Source organism: Astatotilapia calliptera, chromosome 6 (genome assembly GCF_900246225.1).
Source record: "Astatotilapia calliptera chromosome 6, fAstCal1.2, whole genome shotgun sequence".
Taxonomy (NCBI): Eukaryota; Metazoa; Chordata; class Actinopteri; order Cichliformes; family Cichlidae; genus Astatotilapia; species Astatotilapia calliptera.
Window position 1 is genome coordinate 10,988,340 of NC_039307.1, and position 26,729 is coordinate 11,015,068.

At 36.5% G+C, this 26,729-nt stretch overlaps 1 protein-coding gene across 1 annotated transcript; it reads left to right on the forward strand.

Annotated features, from left to right (window-relative positions):
• The first annotated feature begins 1,381 nt into the window (after positions 1–1,381).
• LOC113023852 (complement C3-like) lies at positions 1,382–26,116 on the forward strand. The gene is made up of 43 exons (XM_026170264.1): positions 1,382–1,633; positions 2,523–2,721; positions 4,017–4,179; positions 5,899–5,993; positions 6,491–6,579; positions 7,511–7,593; positions 8,390–8,477; positions 8,598–8,700; positions 8,909–9,029; positions 10,612–10,727; positions 11,696–11,842; positions 12,132–12,231; positions 12,316–12,410; positions 12,502–12,693; positions 12,831–12,986; positions 13,225–13,354; positions 13,439–13,507; positions 14,111–14,305; positions 14,398–14,518; positions 14,594–14,682; positions 14,804–14,943; positions 15,139–15,357; positions 16,741–16,804; positions 16,939–17,028; positions 18,124–18,327; positions 18,534–18,609; positions 18,717–18,876; positions 19,063–19,158; positions 19,409–19,559; positions 21,647–21,732; positions 21,970–22,047; positions 22,147–22,302; positions 22,391–22,453; positions 22,547–22,628; positions 22,794–22,842; positions 23,273–23,363; positions 23,470–23,556; positions 23,651–23,765; positions 23,910–23,999; positions 24,523–24,615; positions 24,701–24,784; positions 25,210–25,354; positions 25,440–26,116. Exons 1-43 carry the CDS (start codon positions 1,509–1,511, stop codon positions 25,579–25,581), a joined length of 5,037 nt encoding a protein of 1,678 aa, XP_026026049.1. The 5' UTR covers positions 1,382–1,508; the 3' UTR covers positions 25,582–26,116.
• Positions 26,117–26,729: the final 613 nt, after the last annotated feature.

The window sequence follows — 26,729 nt, forward strand, 5'->3', positions numbered from 1 at the left end:
AATTTGTTTGGGATTATGTGGAACCTTTCAGTTGCATTATTCAAAAAACAATAAAAAGGAAACAAATTGCTCCAGTGAAGTGTGCTATTGTTAGCAATCCCTATTTTCCTGAAATTCCATTATGCAAATGATAAGATTTAAAATGCAATTTAAAAATGAACCATGTGAGTTGCTTGTACATTGGCATTTTCCCAGGTGAATGAAAGAATTGTGTCAGGAATTAGGTCCTGACTGTCATTTGTGGCCAGCTGTTCCCAGCTTTTTGTAGTCATTGGGAGGAGTGCTGAAGAATGATCCAACCTCTGCTCAGGGACGTTAATGCCCACATGGTCAACAACCATGGGAGGGTTGGGTATGCCACCCTTTTCCAGCTGAGAAGCATGGCCTCACCCCCAAAAGGACCTGGTTGCAACAGATGGTTGCCACTTCCAGGTCCTGTTTCTGCCAGAGGTTTCTCCATGTTAGAAAAGTTGTTTTTTTTCTTTTTCTTTTTTTCTTTTCCAGCATCCCCCAGTGCTTTCTCATAAAGGATAATCTGATTTGTTGAGCTTTTCTTTACCTTTCTTTGTCTTGCAGTATAAACCACCTAGAAAAAATTGTTTAACTGAATATAGGTAAAACCCATAGGAAGGAAGATTTAAAAAACAAAAACAAAAAAATGACATGACAACATTTATCATGTAGACAGCATTTTATGTTGTTTTAATACAGCAATTTGATGATGCATTATATAGACTATAGAAATATATCGCTTCATTTACAATCATCCAGGTAAGAAAAGCCCAGAAAGTTGATTCTGTTCATCTGGATGTAGCCATTCACTAACTCAAGACTTTGGGAATGTCTAGGTCCAGAACAGAATCAGCTTTCTGCAGGTACCCCACATTTAATTACTCTGCAAGTAAATGTAAGGTACTTTATTTGGAAATTATGGATATCTTACAGGAAAGGAGATACAGATTATACTTTAAGTACTACATAAGTAATTTTAAGTACACCTGTTAGAAGATTATTCTCACACACACACACAAGTAATCTAATTTCAAGTAACCTCTGGGCCAAGTGTCAATCTTAAAGTGTTATTCCAGTTACACATTATCTCATTTGATTTTATTTCCATTGCTGAGAAAGATTTTGCATTTTAATTTTACCTTTCTTAGTTTAACATGAACAAATGATACTTGCTGTTGCAATAGAATCATATCTTTTATATGAATGATGCTGCATTAGATATTACTTTTTAAAAAAATACCGTTCACCAATTTCTGGAGATACAGCAGCTTATCAAACAGTGTTAGCTTTGGAAAAAAAGATGGTGGTTGCTGTTTAAGTCTGATACTGTGTGTCCTGATTTTTTAAAATCAAACCATAGAGAACTCTGCTCTAGTATGCAAATGTGCATACTTTTAACATTTTCAATGATTTTTTACCTGATCTAGTAGATTAATTGGGCAAAACTGCACTGGGTCAAAGTCAAAGTGCAGAAGGAGGGCATTACGTGGATAAAAATGCTCCAGAGTTGTATGGTAAGGGCAGATATGAGATCAGGCAAGGGGACATACAGGACTTGGCTTTGGCTATTAGCCTCACTGGCCTTTTTGTCCTTAATTTTTCTGACTGATGGATCACCCATGTAAGTACAGCTCAAGATCCAAACTCTAAGTTTACAAGAGTTTGTGATTTGAAAATGTTTGTCTGTAAAATAACAGCATGAATTTATTGTTTTTTTTATATTACTGGTGCTATTAAATATTTTCTGTAATGTTTATATGTACAACACAATATCAAATGTAGGCTCTGCACCCCTCAGACATGTCAGAGTGTTATATCATACCATTAGCTTCATAGCATAAGTGCCTAAGTCATTTGACTTAGTCAAATGACTTAGGCAATTATGCTATGAAGCTAACGATACACTAAATCTTTGATGAGAAAATTAAATTTAAATTTGGTAGTGATGAAATAATGTATTATTTAATTCATTTTAATATGCTGCTTCAGTTCCAGTCTATTTTTAAAGCTCAAATAAAAGCTGTCTTTGTCTGGGAACTCTGTCCCTACTCTTACTGATTTACTGGTTTTCCAATTGAACCTATACGAGTAAAGATTTTCAATAATTGCATTTCATCTGTTACTTCCATAATGATTAGTCTTTTAGCAGTTTCTGTTGTATAAATTAACATTCTGTTGCAAGTAACTAGACTTTTTATTACTTTTTAGATGTTTTTTATTTTTCCCGTCCCAACCATAATAAACAATAACAACAGTGATGAAATATTATATTGACTTAGTACTTAGTACCTTGGTCAAGATAATCAATGGATCACTTATTATGTGTAAAGTCCAGTTCGAAGCAGAAGAGAGTCAAACATATTGTTTAAACCAGAACTTCCCATCAGCTTTTGGGAAAAAACAAATAAAAGTAAATCTTTGTATTTGTCAGTGGTAAACAAAAGTGTGTTTGCCTGTTCTTAGAAGCAATGTTTAATTTTTTTCCTCTCTGTCTCACCACTGCTCCATAGGAAGGTGATGTCTGCCCCCAACTTGTTGGGGGTAGGAACAGCACAAAACATCTTTGTGGAGTGTCAAGACTGCACTGATGAAAGCGATTTAATGGTTGAAATTAGTGTAATGAGCTATCCGACCAAATCCAAAACGCTGATATCAACATCTGTGAACCTCAACAGTGCAAATAAATTTCAGGCCTTTGGACAAATTAAGGTAATGCAGAAATATGGAAATCTATGTTACTGTTAACTGGTTTCGTTGGTAGGTAAGTCTTGTTTGGATTTGTCAGCCCTCAGTTTTTGCATAATAATAAGCAAAGTGATACAGAACAAGAGTTTAAGTTAAAGGTTAGCATATGTACACCATTAAGTTAGACACCTTATGTTTTTTAAATGTTTCTTGTGTTATAAGATTTGTTCTAAATTTGTTTTGAATTAATCAAACTGACTTTTTCATATTAGTCTACATTCAATAATCATTGATAAAACAAAAAAATTTGTTTTTAGAAATGTTAAAAATTGTATTAAAAAAACAAAGCCAGTGGTGAAGAAAAGATTAAAGCAAGTTTATATAACCATTAGCAAATCTTCCATTGTCCAGGAGCAGTTGGCTCTATAATTGAAAGTAACATGTATAAAACTACACATACTTTTTATAGTGTTTTAGCCAGACAGATTAGAAAGGAAAGTTGGTCAGGGAGGTAAACATGGACCCAGTGATCACACAAAGAGGTTTAGAAATTCCTCTGCAAAAATGGGAGAATGTGCCCAATGGAAAACCCTTTCAGTTTTCAGGAAGCAACTTTTAGAGAAGAAAATCCAAGTTTTCCAGATACATTTTCAGGTCACAGCACACACGAACAAAGATGTAATGACTCAAAAACAGAACTATTTGAGCAAAACATCAAGAGCTATGATCCATTTACACCAGGCAATGATTATCATGTGGCCAATACAGTCCAGGCAGTGAAGCATGATGGTATTTGCAATTGGTTTTGGTGGAGATCTGAAATAGTAAGGGAAGGATAAACACTGCCAAATGCAGATACTTGAAGAAAACCTTATTAAAAGTACATGCCAACTGAAATTGGTCTGATGATAACCATACAGCCAAAAAAAATACTGACTGTTAATGAGTGGTCCAGCTAAAGCCTCCATTTAAAGCACATACAATCTGTGAAGGAGCCTGAAGACAGCACTTTACAGACAAATCTTCTTATCCAGGCTTCAAAAGACTTAAAGACTTAAGAGCCTGAATACTTTTAAAAATGACATATCAGATTGTTACAAATTAGGAAAGAGAATAAATAGAAAAACACTTTTTAATATTTTTGTAATTTTTAATATTTTTGTAAATGTAATTTTTCATTGAAAAATTACATTTGCAAAACTGTAAAGTGTGCAAAAAGTAGAAGTGTCCGAATAGTTTCTGAAGTGGCACTGCACTACCACCTTAACTTAATTATCTCATGTACCCTGCATTGTACTGTTTCTTCACACTGGTCCAAGATCCCCAATCAAGGCTTCAGTAGGGATCCACAAAGGAAGCAGTATGTTTACCTGCAAGCTCAGTTCCCTGATGTGAAACTGGAGAAAATTGTCCTAGTGTCCTTCCACTCTGGATACATCTTCATCCAGACGGACAAGACTCTCTACACACCCAACAGCAAAGGTAAGTTCAATACACAATGATAAAATGCTTCTGTATTTTTAGACATTCTGAATTTTTAAGAGGAATTTCATTATAGAAAGAAAGTTGTTTAGTCTTAGCTCTTTATGTTGGATTGTCTTGTTATTGTTTTGTTCAAACAGTAATTTATGATAAAAGAAAGAGGTCATTGTTCAGCTTCTCCTTTATACCTTAAAAAAGGAAAATCTTAAATCCTGCTCTGCATGCTTGTATCCTGGATACAGAAACAAGAAAAGTGTATAAAGAGGTCTAAGTAGAGCTCAATAGATAAATGAAGGTCTGTTGAAAATAGCGGAAGTCTACAGATACCGATGGTTTTAATGTAACTGTGCTGAAAAACACTGTGGCATGTTGGGAAATGTGGCATATTACAATGCTACATAACATGGCCCAACATGCACTGACACATATGAGGCACACAACAACACAAATCTCTATCCTAATGAGGACATAAACAAAGTCTTTCTTTCATTCTTAAGTATTAACACAAAACCTACAGCAAAGTTTAAAATCAGACCAAGGAGCATCATACAATCATTCTAGTGTAGGAAAAAAACCTCATATCATGTCTCTGAAGCTTTGTGTTTCATTTTGAGTTTAAGGAAATTGTGTTTTAAAATATATGTATATGTTATGTTGATATAGCTGTTGTTCCTGCCAATGCTGCGCTGTTGCTTTGACTTATAGTTCTAGTGGTGAAAAAAAGATGTTCCGCTGGAAGTGAAGTTAAATGCAGGGTTACTGATACCCTTGGAAGCACAGCATTACTCTGTTTAAATGTGGAATGAAAGAGCTCACCTTTATGTTTTACTTAGAGTTACAACTAAACCTGAAAATCTGGCGCCTCCCTTTGGCTCCCACAGCAAACTACAATGTGTACAATCAACCCCCTTTGTAGTGTTGGGGATTTCTAAAAGCATTTTTTTTACTTTATTGCAATATCAAATTACTTGCTCTACTTGTTACTAGTGCTGTGTAATACTGCAGAGTCTGATAAAATAAATACAGGGCCTGTATTGCCAATACTGATAACCAATACTTTTAATATAAAGGCAATTTATGTAGGGAAGGGCAGTGTGTCATTTTGCATGAGATGAATCATTGTCAGTTTACAAATTCTTAACACACACACACACACACACACACACACACACACACACACACACACACACACACACACACTTCAACTTGTCATGTTTTTTTGGAGACCTCTATTGTAACTGCGCTTGTCTCTAAAGGACTTTTTAGGTCAACTTCAGGTGCTGAAATGTGCTATAGGCTATAAATAAAAGACATTGAAGAGTCAGAACACACATATTTGAGGCATATTTTTTCATTTTCAAAAAATATTTAATCTAACAAGATTCAGTGAGCTACATATAGAACTTAGAAGATAGAAACAAAGTGTTGATCCTATCATGCTAGTATCAATCCAATGCCAATACCAGTGATATTCAATTGATATTTAAAATGATTTGCCCACCTTTAATTTTTACTTCACTTTACAATACTACATAACATGGTTATAGATGCATTGTCACATAGGCACACACTGACACAAAGCTCTATCCTGATCAGGACGTAAACATACAATTCTTTGTTACTTTGTAACACGTTACATACACTACTGTTACAAGCAGCTGAAAAAGCCAAACAGTCACAGAGCTAAATGTAGAATAACATGAATAACCTTTCTCTCAGTTCATTACAGGTTATTTGCACTGACCCCTAACATGGAACCAGTGGAGCGGGACAATTCCACCATAAGTGATACCTCTGTTGCCATTCAGTTTGTGGTATTGCTTTTGTTTTATTCTTTTATTTCATAATGAATGTGATATTGTAGAACTTTCTTTTTAGATGAAGGCAAGTTGTCATTGTTTTATAGAGGATAAACCACTACCATCAGTCTGCACCAAGCAATAAACTAACTAGCAGACAGACTAGAATTTGACTGAATGGATTAATTTGAGATGGGTATTAAAATGTGTTATTTAATTGAATTTTGAGGTCATTTGGTTGAAGAATTCATTGTCATATTACATGTTCTGTTGTTTTTCATATCTAGGTAGTATGAAGGCAGTATGACTGAGATTGATAAAGGCTTGAGCTTATGGAGTCTTAATAGACTCTTAATAATATAACTTAATATGCCATGAAAACATTAAGTGTATAGAATAAATAATACAACAACAGTATGACAGAAGAGATGAAGGAGCTAGATTTTTTTTTTGTAAATCAAACTATAAAACCTTTTTTTTTTTTTTGGTTTTTATTTTGTTTTCTTTTTTAGAACCCTGAAGGCATCATTTTCCCACTCGATACAGTTTCTGTGAAATCAGGAATCCACTCTGGACATTTTCAACTTAATGAAATTGTCAGGTATATATTTTTTAATTCCATGCTTTGTTGTTTTGTTTTTGTTTTTTTGGAGGGGTGGGGGGGGGGGGGGGGTGGGGTTTCTTGTATGTTACTTTTACATATATGGAATAACTGAGACACAGTGATAAGTAGAGTTTTAACATGCTTATATTTAGTACTTATTAGAATGCTAATATTTGCAAGTTGCACATGTTAAGCACCTGTACCATCGTCTCTGTGTTTATTACAACGGAATTTATTATTGAGAACGTGCGCGGTTTTGCAGGCAGGTGATCCATTTACATTTCCTAGATACTTGATGTGAGAAAGGGGTATTCTGCATCAAAGAAGTGGACAGAGCAGTTAGAAAGTAGTTTCACATTATATGTGAATGATTTTATAAAGAATTAACTAAACATCACAGGGTAATTTTATTGGCAGTATGCCATGCATTTAATGCCCCTTAAAACATTTTTGTCTTGCGTTTTCATCACAAAAAGGTGTTCGTGTCTGGCAGTAAGATGTTCCCTATTTTGCTGAAAAGGGTGTGCATAGGATTTTATCCAAGCTTGTTGTGATGTCACTAAAGCAGACATTAAAGTAGACATTAAAAGATAAACAAAGGAAAATTTCAGCAAATACAGTAAAAGTGGATTCTGCTTAACACACAAAACCTGGCAAACACACTTACAATTATTCATAAACATCAGCATTTCAACATATGCATGTTAGCATTTATGTTACTCATCTAAAAGCATCACCATGTCTCAGTTAAAAACAAAAATATGCCAAACTACACACACATCATTCTGGATATTTAAGCACTATGAGTGTATTAAATTGGGGATTCAGCTCTGCACATTTAAATTAGCCACTGAAACATGCCATCGTCCTGGAAGACATCCTTCACATGTCAGTCTGACTCTATGTACATGTGTTTGTCTTTTGAAAGCACTGGACTGTGGAAAGTGATGGCGAGTTTCCAGAGTAAACCACAGTTGAGCTATTCTGCAGAATTTGAGGTCAAGGACTATGGTGAGCTATCTCATGGGCATTTTCATCATAGACTGCATTTAAAAGATGGATGTAGGTATCATGCCACCGCCTTGTGAAGCTCTGTTTCTGAAGTCTCTAAGCATTTTTGGCTGTCACCATATTAGTAGCACACTCTTGCTTATTAACTAATATGGAGCATCATTTGCAATGTAAAGATTACGTTGTCATGAAATCGCTGTGTGCCAAGCAGGATTTGGGACCCAAAAAGGCAGGAAACAAATTCAAAATTACCTTTAATGCTTTACTTTAAACGGAATGAAAAAGTCCAACACAGTAGCAGTAGTGGGAGCAAAGAAAGTAAAAATGTGGAAACAGAGCTGGAAGACATGAGGAAGGACACAACAAAGGACAATGGGAGATGAGGATGGGAGAGGAAACCAGTGGGAACACAAGTGAGGTTAACTAAAATTAGAGAACATCAACTTGACACAACTAAACAGTGGAACAAAAAATACAGAAATACAGAGACTAGGCTGAAGGACCAAAACACATAAATGAAACTAGGACAGAATGGATCAGAAAAGGGAATTAACTCACCTAACAAACAAAAAAAATTAGAAGCACAAGAAAATAATACCATACCCACCGAAACATAAACAAACAAAACAGATTTTTTTTTCTTACTTGCTACAAAGAATGCAGGTTTAAGGCTTCTCCCCATTTTCTGGACTCACTTTTCAGGCCCAGGGGTTAAATCCACTTTAGATATAACCTGTACAACAATACTTTTACCCTCTTTACTTTATCTTCACCATACAGTAAAATGTCATTTCAGTGCTGCCCAATTTCGAGGTCAAGCTGACGCGTGAAAATCCTTTCTTCTATGTGGACAGTGATGAGCTCACCATCAACATCAAAGCTACGTATGTAAAATGTTTTTTAGATTTTAGATTGTTGTTTTTTTATGTTTTTTGATGTTTTTATTTTAATCATACCCATTTGTTGGCCTCGTGAGCTTATTAATTACTTTCTTGTGGCTTTAGCTATCTGTTTGGTGAAGAGGTGGATGGGTCAGCTTTTGGGGTATTTGGAGTTTCGCATCAGGACCAAAAGACAAATTTTCAGGCCTCGCTTCAGAAAGTGTCGGTACATACTCACACATTTGTTCATCACTGTTGTGTGCCATCACTTCATCTTTATTATTGTGTCTTTCTGTCGCACACATTTTTCTTTTATGCACATGTATTAAAACACATGCAAAGAATGGAACAAATGTTTTCTGTTTGGGTCTAAGCTGCAACATTTGCATCCAGATGAAATAAAGCACTAATATTATGTGTGTTATGTGTTGTAGATTGAGAATGGTGTAGGAACAGTCACGCTGAAGAAAGAGCACATCAAACAGACCTTTGAAAACATCTCCAGCCTGGTGGGGAGCTCCATATTTGCAGCTGTCAATGTGCTGACAGACAGCGGTAAGAAATGGTAAAAGAGAGCATGTGAGTGTAATTAAAAATATCAAAGGTGAATGTTAATTATAGTAGTACACCTATAGCTAACACAAGCATTAATGGGTGTGTAAATGGCTGTGTTACTGAAATACTCTCAATAAGATGAAATACACCCACCAGGCACCTTGTTGGGTACAACTGTTGGACTGCTTGTTAATGTCAATCCCCAATCAGCCAACAACATGCCAGTTACTCAATATTGGTCTGTAGACATGATCAAGATGACCTTCTGAAATTCAAACCAAGCATCAGAATGAGAGAGATGGATGTTTTGATTGACAAACTGGTCTGAGGATTGCATAAACTGCTGATATTTTCACACATAACCAAAAAATAGGAAATATCCCGTGAGCAGTCATTCTCTGTGCAAAAAGCTACACAGTAAACTATATAACTATGTAACTGTGTTTGGAGTTCTGGTGTTCTCTGGCAATTATCTCAGAATAATGTATGTGAGCCATCTCAAGGTCTTTTTGAAGGGCTCTGGCAGTGTTTCTCTCTGCACAGAGGAGCAGATATCAGCCCGGCTGTTCAGTTAATGCCCTTCCTAGTCCTGTCCAGCTCTCGTTGTCTTCTTTTCCACCTCATTTCTTGATATATCCTCTGTAATATTAAGACTATGTTGGGAGACACAGCAAACCTTACCTAACTTCCTGTGCAAGCTGAATACATTTCAGTAACAGTCTAATGCTATCAGTAATGACAAGCACACTAGCAAAAAGCAACCGTCTGTGTCTATATGTCTATAGTCCGATATTGTCTTTTGGGCAGTGTCTTCTTGTTGCCTTTTCAGTGTTCCTGTTGTTGCTTTCATTTGGATCAAAAAAAGATAAGATTCATATACAATGATTTATGCTTCCTAACTTGATAGACTTATATGCCTGAAGTTTAACTGGCTTTGTCTTATGTTCCCTTAACATTTTTGATCTGTGTATCGTAAAACAAATCCTACATGTAAATTTTAAAAAGTTACTAATTATTAATTATATTAATTAATTACATTGTTAGATTATTAAAGTCCCCTGTTCAGCCAAATTAACTCTTGATATTATTATCTTTATAAATTTAAACACGGTTTTGGTAAATATTTAATAATGCCTGTACAATCAGTTCTCAGTTCTCCACTCTCTCTCTCTCTCTCTCTCTCTCACACACACACACACACACACACACACACACACACACACAGAAAAACACAGAACAGGGAGAGAGACAACCATGTGGAAAACACAACAGAGGACAGACGGAGACTTGTCCTGTGTGTGAAATTTCGCTTCCATTTTATTGGGATTAATTGGGATCATAGCATTCATGGCGCAATATTAAATGTAGTCCTTATATTGTATTTATGTTGTGCTATTAATATACTGAGAGCCAACAACTTAAAATGCATCTAAGTTGCTTTTGAAATACTGCACCAAAAATAATGTACATTTAACTTTCTATATTACCGTTGCCCTGAAATCTTTGCTTGTCTGTTTTTATTGTGTTTTAAAGTGCTAATAATCATTTTTAATTCATATATTTAATGTAATTGTTTGTACAGGAAGTGAAATGGCAGAGGCAGAGCTGACAGGTATTCAGATTGTTACATCACCTTACACCATCCACTTCAAGAAAACGTCCAGATATTTCAAACCAGGAATGTCCTTCGATGTTGCGGTAATGTGAATTACCTTTATTTGCATGTTTGTAAAAATAAAACTATGGTTAGATGATCTGAGATACATAAATGGTCACTTTAGAAATGACCACTGGATGGCATTGTCACAGTCTGGCAGAGGCAGACGGTATGGATTGACGAAAAGGACCCATAACGCAGACTCCAAGGAACAGGGAACAAAACTTAAATATTAACAAAAAGCGAGCCGTTTAATGGGGCAGGTAAAAAAAGGTACAAACAAAGCAAAACTAACATTAACCTAAACTGGGTGACCTATAAACAAACATGAAAAAACCCTCAACATGAAACGTGGCCTGGATGGAACAATACATGGAAACATGACATGAACAATAGACAACCTGACAAAGAATGAGCAGAAACACACAGACTAAATACACACAAGGGTGATTAGGGGAAGTGGAAACACATGGGGAAACAGCTGACACTTATGAAACAAAGGAAGCAAAGCTGACTACACTGACGTAGGACATGGACCTTCAAAATAAAAGAGGAAACATGAGACGCAGACATGACAATACAAACTTGAAAACATAAGACATGCAGCATGAAACACATAAAGGGCAAAGGGAGACTAAAACACAGGGGTAGAAGACACAAGGGGAATCTAATAAACAAATGAACTTAGATAACCTAATGAACTTAAACATAAACCATAAACATAAAAAATAAACTAAAACTCAAAACGCTAGGTCAAAAGACCCAGGATCATGACATAGCCCCCCCCCCCCCCCCCCCCCCCCCCCTTATCCCCATGAAAAGAGAAAGAACAAGAAAATAAACATGAAAGAAAATCGTAAAATCGCCACTACCAGGATTGTGACAGGCATTGTGAAAAATGTGAATATTTGCTTTGACAGCGTTGACGGAGAAGTATAAAGATGGTCAAAAAGAGTAGATAAAATGATAAAAATGATAAAAATCGTTGTTGTTTTGCTTTGTTTTGCAGATTGAGGTTTTGAATCCTGATGGCTCTCCTGCACAAGGTGTTGCAGTGATGATTGACCCAGGTGATGTCCAAGGCTTTACCGCAGCTAATGGGATGGCGAGGCTTACTATCAATACAGTCAATAATCCTCAACCAATGAAAATCATAGTAAGTCATAAAACCTAATAGTTTTCAGTTGTTAGATAAGCTTATCTGATATGCAAGAATCTTCAAATCCCCAGTGGGAGAAATTTTTAAAGATACTGTTAGGTTAATTGTCTCATAATTATTATTCTGTATATATTTAGTTGTTACTGAATACTGGCTTTGATATAATTAAATTCAACTTTGCACATAAAGCAATGTTGTACTGTACATGGGTCACCTCTATATGCAGGCTGAATGAAAGTGAGAGCGAAGTCAATTACTTTATTAGCTTACGTGTGCTTTATTGTAGGCAAAGACCAACGATGTTAAAATTTCACCTGAAAGGCAAGCGTCAGCCACCATGACTGCTCTCCCATATGCCTCTCAGAGCAACTGTTACATTCACATAGGTATGTACTGAAATAACATTAGAGAGGTAGTGACATCCAAAAATAAATAAATTCTTAAGTCAAATTTTTTTAATGTTTTTAAAGGGGTGGATACAGCTGAAGTAAAAAACAGGCAAAACATGAAGATCAACATTCACCTCAGTGGGCAGCAAAATGTTCAAAATGACATAACGTACTTGGTGAGATACATATTTACTTACATAACAAACGTACATAGTAGACTGTACATACATACGAGATAAGTGTTGATGTTCAGTTCCTTTTCTCTAGATACTTAGCAGAGGTCAGCTCGTGAAATATGGCCGTTACAGAACAAGTGGTCAAATAATGATATCCTTAATCATCACTGTTACCAAAGACTTGCTGCCATCTTTCCGCATCATCGCCTATTATCATCCAAATGATAACGAAGTTGTGTCAGACTCTGTCTGGGTGGATGTAGAAGACTCCTGCATGGGTTCGGTGAGACACATAATAATGATGTAGCAATTTAAGTGGGAAAATTACACACCTGCGCACCACAGTTAAAGTTAGTATATTTCCCATTTACAGTCTGGTTGCTTTAACGAATACAAATCTACTTTTCCTTCCTTCTCCAGCTGCAGCTTCAATCAGAAGCTGGTTCTAAATTCTATGAGCCTCGCAAAATATTTAGCCTGAAAATCACAGGTGATCCAGAAGCCACAGTTGGACTGGTCGCAGTTGACAAAGGTGTATACGTCCTAAACAGTAAGCACCGTCTAACCCAAAAAAAGGTAATTTATTTTTCATTTATTCCCCTTCAAAATGACTTTAAGGAGTTTAAGGCTCACACTTTAACGGCAGTGGACTAAAGATACAAGTTGTTGCATTTTTTGCTCAAGAACATTTTAATATGTAACGGTATGGAGGAAGACTAAACCAAAAACTATAGAAATAACTGCCAGCACACTCATAGCTGAACCCCAAACTTAAACTATCTGCTTCTCTGTGTGTATAACGTCCATACTGTAGATTTGGGACACTGTGGAGAACTATGACACAGGGTGCACACCAGGTGGAGGGAAGGATAGCATGAGTGTATTTTATGATGCTGGGCTGCTGTTTGAGTCAAATACAGCTTCTGGAACTCCTTACAGACAAGGTAACCTCTTTTTTACTCTCACACTTGTATTCCTTCTTTCTTCTAAAACCAAAATAGTAAAGTCTAGTCTGTGTTTATTTCCAGAGCTGAAATGTCTGAACCCCAACAGAAGAAAAAGGGCCGTTGATATGATGAATGTCACAACTACCTTATGTAAGATCAACAAACACTTACATGATCTTCTGTCATACACTTCAGGCTTTACAAACAACTCCTTTTGTTGCTAACATTTCTAAAGCTTAACTTTTCCATGCTATATGATTGTACAAGAAAAAATAAGTCAAATGTCTTTTTTTTCCTACAATACTACAAGATTTATTTATTATGTACAATAGTTCAGTCTGTCTCATCTACAGCTACAACAATTTTTAAACTCCAATTCATTTTCCACATTCTGCATTTGTGTTTTCTTATTCAAATTATAGTTTAATTATATGGAGAACATTTATAGGTTGTTTTGATTTAAAGTACTAGTTTTATCACTATTTGAGACTTTCCACTTTGCTCTGTTGTTGTACCAAAGTAAACATTTTTAAGTTTTTTTTTTCTATTTTGAGCTAAAGTAACATAAATGACCAGTAAAAAAATGTGACAATGATTGTCAAATTCAATTAAATTTAGAAACTTTTTTTATTTCTAATAAATAAACTAATTATTAGTCTTTTATACCTCTGTGTAAAAAAAAAAAAAAAAAAAAAAAAAGGTCAGAAGGAGTCTCACCTTTTGTCTTTCTGTTAAATGCTATTTTCTCTACAGTGAGTCAATATAAAGACAAACTGGAACGTGACTGTTGCTTAGATGGAATCCGGGAAACCCCAACTTCATCTAACTGTGAGAAGCGCAGTGAGTTTATCGCTGATACAGCCTGTTTTGAGGCTTTCCTGCACTGCTGCAAGGAAATAGAAAAAAAGAGAGCTGAGAGGAAGGAGGATGGCCTCAAACTGGCTCGCAGTAAGAATCACGAACAATGGATGGAAGGTGGTTATAAATGGTCCTACTGGTCACTATAAAGGAATAAAAATGTGAACGTTTTAAAACTTCAGGTGAGGATGATGACAGCAGTTTCATGGACAGCAATGAAATTGTTTCCCGCACCAATTTCCCTGAAAGTTGGCTGTGGTCTGATATCAAATTGCCTGCTTGCCCTGCGAACAGAGCTAAATGGTTAGTGAGCTGAAATATAGAATTGAAATATCTTAGTACCTTCACTTCTCAAAGTGTTAATATTTCGTTTTTCAGTGAAACAACATCAGTTTTGAAAAATGTTCCTTTGCAAGACTCAATTACAACCTGGCAGCTCACTGGTATTAGTCTATCAAAAACTCACGGTGAGGATGAACTGATATAATTTGTCTCTAGATCAAGGAGCCAACCTATAGCTCATCAACTGGTCTTTCTTTTGCTGTGTTTGTGTCTTTGTCCGTTTTTCTTTTTTTCTCTTTTTTGAAGGTATCTGTGTGGGTGATCCATTAGAGATAGTTGTCCGTAAAGATTTCTTTGTTGATCTGAAGCTACCGGACACTGCTGTTCGTGGGGAGCAGCTAGAAATTAAGGCAGTCATCCACAACTATGGTCCCAATCTTTACACAGTAAGCCTGGTTCATCCAAGCACGTCAACACCACCATAATGTTCCATTCAATGACATTTTATCATCATCATTAATATTATTATTATTCAGTTAACTGTTCTTCAGTGGAACTTGATCAGAGACTGTAGCGATTTTTTATATTCTGTAGATTATGACAAAAAGTGTTTGAAATCCTTGAATGAATTTATTTTCAAGGTGCGCATTGATCTGACTGAGGCGGAACATGTGTGCAGTGCAGCATCTAAACGTGGGCAATTTCGTCAGGAGATTAAAGTCGGGGCCAAAAGTATACGATCTGTACCATTCACCATCATTCCTACAAAAGAGGGACAGCACCGCATTGAGATCAAAGCAGCTGTCAAAGACTCAGAATTGGGTATCAGTGATGGAATTGTGAAAATGCTACAAGTAGTGGTAAGAAAGAAAGACATATTCTACCAACTCACATAGCTCCCTACCTTTAAGAAACACATGAAGTCATTGAATGCAGCCAGATATGCAGGGTACAATTAAATACATTTAGAAATCAAGCATAGCATTGGTACAGGCAGGCACCAAAGTCAAGCTCAGCACACATTCCAGTTGAGCTATCACCTATGATCATTCTAAGGGTCACATATAGAGTGCCCCTTTTAGTCCCTGAAGCCTGCCAAACCTTCGGTTAATCTAAAAAATGCTTTGGAACCTACCTCCATCCTCCTTTTTATCCTGTGTCTTTTTTTTTTTTTGTGTCCCGTTTGGATCTTTAGCCATCAGAATTGTTGTCTTAAGGCCAAGAAAGATGCCAAGCGGATTTATTTTACCAAGTGGATCATCATGGCCTTGCCATATTGGTCCATTTGATTGACCTTTATTATAATTATGAATTTATTTTATTTTCAGTTGCTACAAACGGGACAGACATGACTGGGGGATAGGACAGGGAGAAAGAATGAAAGAAAGAGAGGGAGAGAAAGAAAACCAAAGGGGAGAAGAGAGGGAGGGGGGAAGAAAGAAAAAAAAACACCTGGGTCATCTGTATGGAGAAAAAAAACAGAAGAGAAAGCAAACAACAAAGAGCAACATAATAAAAAAAACGGCACCATCACAATAAACTAGCTAGCAGTAGATATCAGTAGATACTAAATAATAAACGATATTGTGCAGCACGCAAGATAGACAGCGCACAATGTGCTTTGAGGCAGCAGCCAAGAAAGCTGTAGTCCGCGTCTGTGAATACCCGTGTGTACACCTGTGTGTATACCTGTGCGGATCAGCATGCTTGCATTCCAAAGGTTTCTCCATGTAACGATCTGCTAGGGAGTGTGGGGGGGCCACAGCCCCGTCCTCCAGGGTATGAAGCAGATATGGAGGAGATCAAAACTCCAGACATCCAGAGGCCCCCAGAACACAAGAGACCAAGCAAGTGTCCTGTGTCTGATGCGACAATCCACACGTTTTACACTCAACTCTCCCTCAGCATATAGTAGTTTTCTGGGGAGGTTTAAGATTTCATTTTTTGTTTGCTTGTTTGAGTTTATATTACTTTGTTAGACTGCCAAAACACAGTATCCATCCTTTTTGCCATGGCTTTTCGAGCCAGGTTGGCACACTCGCTGCTCTTCCCATACCATCCTTCCTCGATGTGTGCTTGTAAGTGTAGGAAATATAAATTACTGCTGACTTAAAGTTGTTCTTTTTATTAGTGGATCTGGCTGAACTAAACTGAGATACTTCTTATAATCAAATCCACCTAGGACAAACAATTCTCATCTAAATTTGTTGTACAGCAAGTTAAAAAGTTGCTTGTTTTTTCAGCCTGAAGGCATATTGATCAAATCTACTCATACTCTAACTTTGGACCCTAAACAAAGAGGTACAGGTGAGTATCAATGTTAAGTAGCTCCAGTTAAAGAAAAGATAGTAACTTATTCATTTGCTTATAGCCTGATAATGAACAGCTATCATCTCTGGTTATTTTTTGTAAGTATTAATGAAACTTTTTCAACTTTATAGATGGCAGACAAGTGGAAATCCTCAATAGCAAGATTCCTGTGATAGATTTTGTTCCCAACTCACCTACCAGCACACAAATCTCACTAACAGGTAAGATATACACATCAGAGTGCCTGCAGTGTCACCTCGGTATTACTGGAGAGATAAGAGGCAGTGGTGCCAACAGGACTAAATTTCATTCACATGGCAGTTCCAGTGTCATGTCAGATTACTCACAGTAATAGTTTCTGCAGACTTTCAGCACAGTCTTGTCTGCTTGGGAAAAGCATTAGCAATATTCAACATGCAGTGACATATCGTCAGTGATGATCACACTAATGATCAGCCTTCAAATGCTTACATCATATCTGCCAAAAAAAACCCAAACATTTCAAGCATATTAATTAATTAAAATCATTCATATTATTAAAATTATATGTAAAATGCATATGGGATTACTGTATTTATTTGGTAAGAGCTACGTGTTCCACCATCGGTGTAACTTTGTGCTGAACATTGGGGGGGTCAAGATCTCTGTCTAAATAAATAAATAAATCTGGGTAAATTCCCAGATGATTAAATGTACAACTATTTTGCTGGTATTAACTGAAATGAGTAAATAAAATCAACAGCCTATTTATGCAGAACTGCTCCCAAGAAACACAGATGTTTACATCAGTGCTGTAACAACTTGTACTGTTATAACTGCACATTACTTTTCTCAGCTTATATATACACGAACTTATTGGAAGTTACATGTCTACTTTTTAATGCACAGGTACAATACACAATCTGCACTTTTCTAATTATTCTAAATATTCTTAACTATTTAAACATCTTTCAGTATCCTGCTCTGTTTGCACACTATCTGTACGCTAATTTCAACAGCTGTACTGTACTCTGCTCTGGTAACTATTGTCTTTGATGTAAATATGTAAAAAAAATAATAATAATTTTGTTTTCTGTTCTGTGTCCTGTTCTTTTTGTATATGTGCTTTTCTTTGCTGCTGATACAACCAAATTTCCCCTTGTGGGACAATTAAAGGATTATTCTATTCTAATTCATAATTTTATTGTAGGGGTTATATTGGTTGGGTCTGATTATTGGAGGGGTCATAACCCCCCTTACCCCCCTGGAAATTACGCCCCTGTGTTCCACCTTTTTCTCAGTAGCAAATGATGAGACTGGTTGTGTATTAATTTCAGGGAAACAACAGAGAAACGTGCTCAAGAACACAATTAGTGGGGAGTCAATGGGTGGTCTGATCTATCAGCCTTCAGGATGTGGAGAGGAGAACATGATTCACATGACCCTACCAGTTATCGCAATCACATATTTAGACAGAGCCGATCTCTGGGAGATTGCGAACATTGACCAGCGTCATCAGGCCCTCCAGCACATCACAACTGGTAAGTTAACACAAACTGTTAGCACAGGTATGAGAGATTTCTTTTTTAAAGCCCTGTGTGTAAAAACCAAAGGTCACACTTGGCAGTAACAAGCAATACAAAACCACCTAATTTAAAAATACTATTCAAATAGGTTTTCAGTAACTTTTACTACAGAGTTTGAACAATAGTGAATAACTTGAGTTTACTTTCTTTGGTTTGTTTAGGATACCACAACCAACTTGAATACAGTAAAAAAGATGGATCTTTTGCTAGGACTCAGGATGAACCCAGCAGCACCTGGTGAGGCCTACAGTTGTTGGTTTTTAATATGTAAATGTTTGCATATTTTCTCACTCGGATTATGACTATTTGTTGATTTTACATATACACCTTCTTTCTTCTACTAGGTTGACAGCATATGTTGTCAAGGTGTTCGCCCTGGCCAACAATCTGATAGCAGTGCAAAGTGAAGTGATCTGTAACGCTGTCAGGTTTCTGATCGTGAACACACAGCAACGTAACGGCATGTTTATGGAAGTTGGAAGTGTGTCCCTCAAAGAGATTCTTGTGCGTGCACTGATTTCATTAACATTAACTCTTCATTTTAACAAAAGCCTGCATAAAATACAAACCTGCAGAATAGTATACCAAATGTCATTTTGGATGAATCAGCAAACTTTTATTATTAAATATATTAAGAAGTAGTATATATATCAGTAGTTTTGACATGCTTGTGTGTATTTGCGTGTACAGGGTGATGTGCTTGACACAGACTCAGATGCCTCCTTTACAGCTTTCTGCGTCATTTCTATGCAAGAGTCACACACAATATGTGCTCCAACTGTTCATGTGAGTGCCTTTTTGTTCGTTATCTCTCTTTTTTTAAAACTTTTACGCACAGAATGTGAAACCCAGTAGTCAAATATAAAAAATGAAGGATAGTGTGTTTACTGATCTATCGAAAGACTGGCAGTCTGTACATTTTGTTCCCATATTGCAGATCTTTAAACATCTGTGCAGCTGCAACTTAAATCTTACCCGTCGACGTGATCTTACATTTCTTCTACTTTTCTTTCCTTCATTGTTTCTTTCTATCCAGAATCTGCAAGCGAGCATAGACAAAGCAGTGGGCTACCTGGAGAGGCGTCTGCCAAGCTTAGTCAACCCTTATGCTGTTGCCATAACATCATACGCCATGGCCAATGAAAACAAACTAAACCGAGAGATCTTCTTTAAGTTTTCTTCCCCAGGTGCTGTAACACAACAATCCAAAATATAAAGATAGTAGTACTAAAGTGGAATAATAAATAGCTTGTGCAAAACTACATCAACAACCGCATCACAAAAACTTGGGTCAAACGGATTGACTCTCATGTCTAACATTCACGTACATGTTAGCTTATTAGAGATTCATGTAAAGCATCAGTGTGGTTGTGTAGTTACCTGCAAGAAAGAAAAGCTCAAAAATGCTATAAATATATGCGTGCTATTTAGCATTCCAGGAATTGTTCTGTAGTTCAGTGCATATCCTAGCTTTCTATAAACGCAAGATAAAGTGGCCTAAAAATGTATTTTGACATTATGGCTACGTTCACACTGCAGGTCTTAATGCTCAATTCCGATTTTTTGATCAAATCCGATTTTTTTGTCTGCTCGTTCACACTACAACTAAAATGCGACAGCAAACGTGCTCTAGTGTGAACGCTCAAAGCGGCCCGCATGCGCAAAAGAAGACGTCACACACAACGCGCTCTGTTTAGACCCAGAGCAAACAGTATTGTTTGACTGATGGCCCTTAATGTAAAGACTTCGGACTTTATGTTTCCCAATTTTTGCTTTAAGTTATTTTGTTATTTACATAATAATGTAGATAACCTAATAATTATCCTTATTGCTGTTTTAGAGGAGCGGTGCTTCAAAGGATAGTTGCAGATTTCTGTCAGAATCTGCAGATTATACAGTACAAATAAAATGTTCACGTTGTCTTCCCAAGAGTTTCGCTGGATGGCCAGGAAGCATTCACGATGGCTGTGTCCCAATTCAGGGTCTGCACGCTTGAAGTACGCGCACTGTGCGTACTATAAGTACGAGAAGTGCGGAAGTGAGAGGCTTGTGAAATGGGACGGTCTAGCCTTCGTCGCGCTGTTCAGGTTGCCTAGCAACCATGATACTAACCGCGAGAAACGTTACATACAGCTTTGTTTGACATAAATGAAGGAGAAAAAATGTGAAAGAAAATGATTTTTTTTAATACACATCTGTCAACTGGAAAGCACAATTGTTAGTATTTTAAGTATTCTATCTATTTTATTTATTGAATTTTATTGTTTTATTTATATTTTGATATTGCTAGGGATGATGCAATGATCGGGGACCATTCTTAATTTCGTTGTTCTCATGACAATGACAATAAAGTTTCTGATTCTGATTCTGACAAGCAGAAAGTTCCACACAAATGAGTTTGTTAGTTTTGAAGTTATATACAACTCAAAATCAGTACAAATAGATGCGTATTCTGACACCCAATAATGACTTTACTAAAGATCAGAGATTGGTTTTATTGCTTTCTGTCGGTTAGCTTGTAGAGCAGCTTGACAACATTTGAGTGTGGACCCAACCAGTCTCTGTGACAGTTTTGGCGACAGCTATTAACAGATTTTTGTTCTCCATGACATTTTTTTAATCTATTTTTTAGCAGCCACGGTAAGTGGAGAAGTTTAGTTTGGATCATTTATGTAGTGTAGGAGGTTTTACTAAATGAGTGACTCGAACATTTTGGATCAACATCCTGCTGGATGAATGTGTAACCTTTTTTGGGGGGTATATTTCTTTAAGCGTGATTCTAAAATATATGACATGAGTGTTTGTGATTCCATCTTTATATGCACGTTCACCTGCCACATCGTAAGAAAAAGAAAGTAAGACACTGATGTTTGCGCCTCTGTGTTTTTCCCTCCATCCATCCATCCATCCATCTTCTTCTGCTTATCCAGTGTGCATTTATTCCTAGCAATCTTCTTTGGGTTCCTTCTCTTTCCATAGGACCAACAATTATCTACTGAGTTGTATCTGTTAACTATTACTGAAGTAACAACAAGCATTGCATTTCTGCATTTCACTCCTCCTTTTTTCTTCAATCCTCCACCCAGCCAGCACCTATCAAATAGCAGCTTTCTTTTTGAAAAAATGGAATGCATTTTTCTTGTGTATGAACTTGTGTATATATTTATATAACCTTACCCACCTATTATCAAGTTTATTATAAAAATTATTTAAATTAAAGATTAGACAGAGCACCACATTACTTGATGCAAAACTGTCTCTGTGTTTTGCTTAGATTCGTCCTATTGGCCTTCACCTGCAGGACGAGTTTTCACAGTGGAGGCCACGGCTTACGCTCTATTGGCTCTTGTTAGGGCCAAGGTAAGTATCTGTGTCACAGAGCAGTACATGTAGCTAAAGTGTACATGTAATAGAAGATTGAGCTGCCAGGCAGGAGGAAATGAGGAAGACCACAGAGAAGATAATAGATGTAGTGTAGGAGGATATGCAGAGGTCTGTGGAAATCGTGCTTATTATATAACAGCTTTGATAAGATTTTCTATATTTAACTAAAATAAGACAAATACACTGTATTTCAACCCTTTTCTTCCATTAAAGGCCTTTGATGAAGCAAGACCAATTGTCCGATGGTTCAACAAACAGATCAGAGAGAATGGAGGCTATGGGTCAGCTCAGGTAAAGAAGACATCTTAATATCCTCATGTACTGATCCACTGATGAAGTTAATCTTGCTCTGGCCACAAATTATTGATCACTGATCATTTTTCTCCCCAGGCCACAATGACAGTGTACCAGGCAATAGCAGAGTACTGGACCAGTGAAAAAGAGCCAGATTACGATCTGAATGTGGACATCTTGTTGCCGGGGAGGTCAAAGCCTGATAAATACAACTTTAACTGGGAAAACCACTTTGCTACAAGAACATCTAAAGTGAGAAAGTGTTCTTTTTCACATAAGTAAATACACAGCATCTCTGTTCCTTCTGCTTGCTATGTGTTGATTTCTGCATCCTTAACAGATCAACGTCATAAACCAAGACGTGAAAGTGTCAGCCACAGGACCAGGAGAAGCAACACTGACGGTAAGTAAAATGCAATGTTTTGGTTGTTTATTTGTTGTTTATTTGTTGCCTTGTGTTTGAATTTGCTGTAAGCTCCTGTTGTCTGTATCACAGATAACGTCGCTGTATTATGAACTGCCGAAAGAAAAAGAAGACAACTGTCAGAAATTTAACCTGTCAGTGCAGCTCCTTCCAGGTAATTTGCTGCCCTCTGTCGGTTTATCCATCTTAAGATAACTGTACACATTTTTTGACTATCTATGTGAGGTAATTTTCTCATTTTAATTTGATTTTTTCCGAGCTTTTTAAAAATAAATACTGTAAATCAGATTTAAAGTCTTCCATTGCTTTGCCTCTGCAGAGTCGCTGGGTGATGATGAAAACATCTACAACCTAAAAATTAAGGTTTTGTAAGTAGACAAAAAATAAATATATGTATATTTCATTGAACTTTTCAAATGATTTGATTTCCGTTAAAGGTTTTAACAATATTATATATTATTCCCACCAACAAATGAACAACCTTGAGCTCACACTTGGAAAATTTGTGAAATTAAGTCACCAGGCAGAAAAACACCTGTTGCGACACCTGTTAGCGGGTTAGTACTTGGAAGCACTAACCCGCTAATGGAGATTTGCCCTGTTGATGCGGTTATGCCGTTAACGTCATTTTAACAAGATTAGCGCTGACAGCACTAACAATTTTATTTAAAACATTTTTCTCACAGCTCTTGTTTAGAGCTATACAGATTTGTAACTTTTGTGTCTTTTACTGCTGATAAAGAAATTGTTCTTGCCTTTTCATTCTTTGATTACTTATTCTCCCTGTTCTGTTTACAGCTATAAGAACAAGGAGCGTAATGCAACCACACCAGTCTTGGATATAGGCTTGCTAACTGGCTTCACTGTTAGCACAAAAGATCTGGATTTAGTAAGAAAAATAAACACAAATGGGCTCAAATTGTTCAGAATTCAGTATTTCTAATTAAGGAGGCATCTTTAAATTTTGAACCGTGGATGTGTGTGTTTCATTGTAGCAAGCCAAAGGGCATGCCCGCACTATTTCAAAATACAGGCTGAGCACTGAGTCAGAGAGAAGATTGCTCACCATTTACCTGAACAAAGTAAGCGATCAGTGTTCCCCCTCTCTCTACTTTTTCTCTTTTGACCTGTGCTCACATCATTTTTTAATTCCTTTTCATAACTTCTCTCCTCTAGGTTCCTTACACGGAGCTGGAGATTGCCTTTAGGGTCCATCAGAAACTGAGAGTGGGCATCTTACAACCAGCTTCTGTATATGTCTACGAATTCAGCGACCAGCTACAAAGTGATCGTGAGTTTGGCATCTTTGAATCGTTTTTTGAGCGTAAAGGATTCATCTTTGCTTCCAGTAGATTTCACTTCATGTGGTTGGGTGCAATATTACATTTTTAAATGTACTACAATGGTGCAAAAACATCTTTATTTGTCAATGCAGACACAAAATGTGTGAGATTCTATCATCCAGAAAGGAAAACTGGAGAGCTGCTGCGCCTCTGTAGAAATGATGAATGCATATGTGCTGAAGGTAAGCAGGGGATGACGCTACATACATTTTTTTTAACCTCTGAAATTCTTTATTAAACATTTTTGGTATACAAAGGTTAGAACAGGTAGATTGTACACAATACTTGGAAGTTTTTTTTTCTTTTTTTTTACTATAAAAGTACTTTAGACACTCCGTGACAAATACACCCGTGTGATTCAATCGCATCAATGTGGCCAAAATCTTTGAGGAATGTTTCCAGCAACTCTTTGAATATGTTTTGTGACGAGTTGCGGAGGCAACCTGATACTACCAAGATGTAATGACTCGGCTGCTGGGTGTATATTGCAGTTGCTAGTTAGTTTTTGGTAATGTATTTGACCCATGAGATGTATGATTCTATTGTTTAATAGGAGCTCATCTGTCAGTCAAATGCAGATAACACAAACACAGCTCTAACATATTTAAAATGTGGCTTAGATCCATGCAGCCATCACCAGTCCACAAAATTCCACATAATCTCATTTAGTTCCTTTATCCCTTTGTGCCTGTTGTATATTTCCAGAGAATTGTAGTATGCAGAAGAAGGGAAAAATCAACAATGATGAACGCAAAGATAAGATTTGTGAGACTACAGTGAGGAGCAAAATAGATTTTGGTAAGTTTGTTTTTAATAAATATGGAATAAATACTCTAAGGAACAGAGCAGGTGAGCTAACAGTCTACAAACTGTCTGTCCTCAGCATACAAAGTGAGCGTGGAACAGTTTAAAGATGGTTTGTCCACAGACATTTACACAGTGCAGGTGCTGGAAGTCATCAAAGAAGGTAGGTTGATTTTATTTAAACCTGTGACAGAACCAAAAGTGTTTGCGATTTGTATTGTTTCCCTATCTGATCCCCTATGGTGATACCAGATATCTTCTTTGTCTGAATTTAAGACATTTTCAGCCATCATTATTTTCAAATATTTGGCTGAGAATTTCTCAGAATTAAAATGCCACCTAATTTTTCATAGCTGAGCTTCTTCTTAATATGTGAATTTTAAAGGAATCACAATTAAGTATGATTTAGATTCATTTTCTGGGCTCTGACCAATAATTCTTCCCAAACTGCCTACTTATGTGTTTGTTTGTTTTCAGGTAGTTTGCAATCTTTCAGAAGTGATGATTAGAGCTACAAATAATACAAAGAAAATGTAAAAAATTCCTTTATGTGTTATTTGCATTTGTTCTTCTATGTATTGATTACAGGAAGTTATGATGTGGGTGCTCAGGGTAGACAGCGCACGTTCCTAGGTTATCCACACTGCAGAATGGCTTTAGATCTGGGAGTGGGCAAAACCTTCCTTATGATGGGAACATCTGGAGATATTTTCAAAGATGAAAAGAGTCAATCGTAAGTTGTTGTTTTTTTCTTCTTGTGATATTGGGAGTATTCATAGATTTGTAAGATTTTTTTCTGTTTTTCACTTTCAAATTAGGTATCAGTATGTCCTTGGTGAGAGAACCTGGATTGAGTACTGGCCTACAGTAACAGAATGTACAACTGAGGAACATAATTCTACCTGTTTAGCCATTAACGAGATGGTCAATGAATACATGATCCGAGGATGTCGAAATTAGTGAAACTGAAGAGAATAAAAAATAATAATCTATAAATATTTTTTAAAGGTTGAGTAAGACACTTCTTAAAAAAAGGCAAACAAAAACCTGCCTTAGCAACACAGAGAATTAGACTAGCTTTCCGAAGGAGAAAATAAAGAAAAAAATCATAAACTGTATATTAAAGACAGACTTCCAGGTCTGTAGTGAGGCCAGTGAGGAAGTGTCTTAAACGTGCATTCTTCCACCACATCCCAAATGTCCCCTGATGGACTGAGACAGAGACAGGAAGAGGAAGACAGGCAAGAATAGAACTGGTCGACTGCAAGGAGATAATAGGTGAATTTTTCAAGTAGTATACAGAAAAATAATCAGTTACTCCACATTTACATTACATTTTGAAAAAATACAGTGTAAATGGTACCTATATTTGGACAAACATGTAAGAATCGTTTGTAAAACATCATGTAACATCATGTGTATGAAGGTGGTTAATAGATAGTTAATAATAACAAAAATAAAATGTCAGCATGTTTACCCATGTAACAACAAATAAAATTATATAACCTGAGTTATATCTGCACTACTTGTCCTTTTAAAAAAAAATTATTTTATATCGAGCTTTTTTTCCTTCCTCAAAACTTAGGTTACAATGGCAATGTATGCACTGTGAACTGTGCGAGAACAGATTGCCGTCATATTTGATCTTAGTGGCTGCAATTGTGTTTGATAAGCTAACATAGTCACAGTGGAAAATATTGAGAATCACACTGTAACGCACTGGTTTTCAGCACTGATTAATGCTCTGTAGAAATACTCCCAATGCAGCTACTGGTTTTCTCACACAAGTCAAATGAAAGTTAGAACAAAAACGAAGTAAAGGTCATTTTTGGAGGCGCCTTGGATTTCTTTGCAATAAAGTATTTATTTCATGGTCTGAAACTTTTCCTCTGTGTAGAAAACTTGATCAGTCAGTGAAGAGACATATACAGGTCTAAATAACTGTGGCATTGTAATTATTTTTTTGTTTCTTTTGAACAAGTAAACAACAGAAAGGCATTTATATGTCAGCTCTTGGCATTTCTCTACTATATGCATATATACACACTATTTTTAAAATATTTTTCTTGATATTTCTCGAGGATATTTATGTATTTAGTTTAATCTAG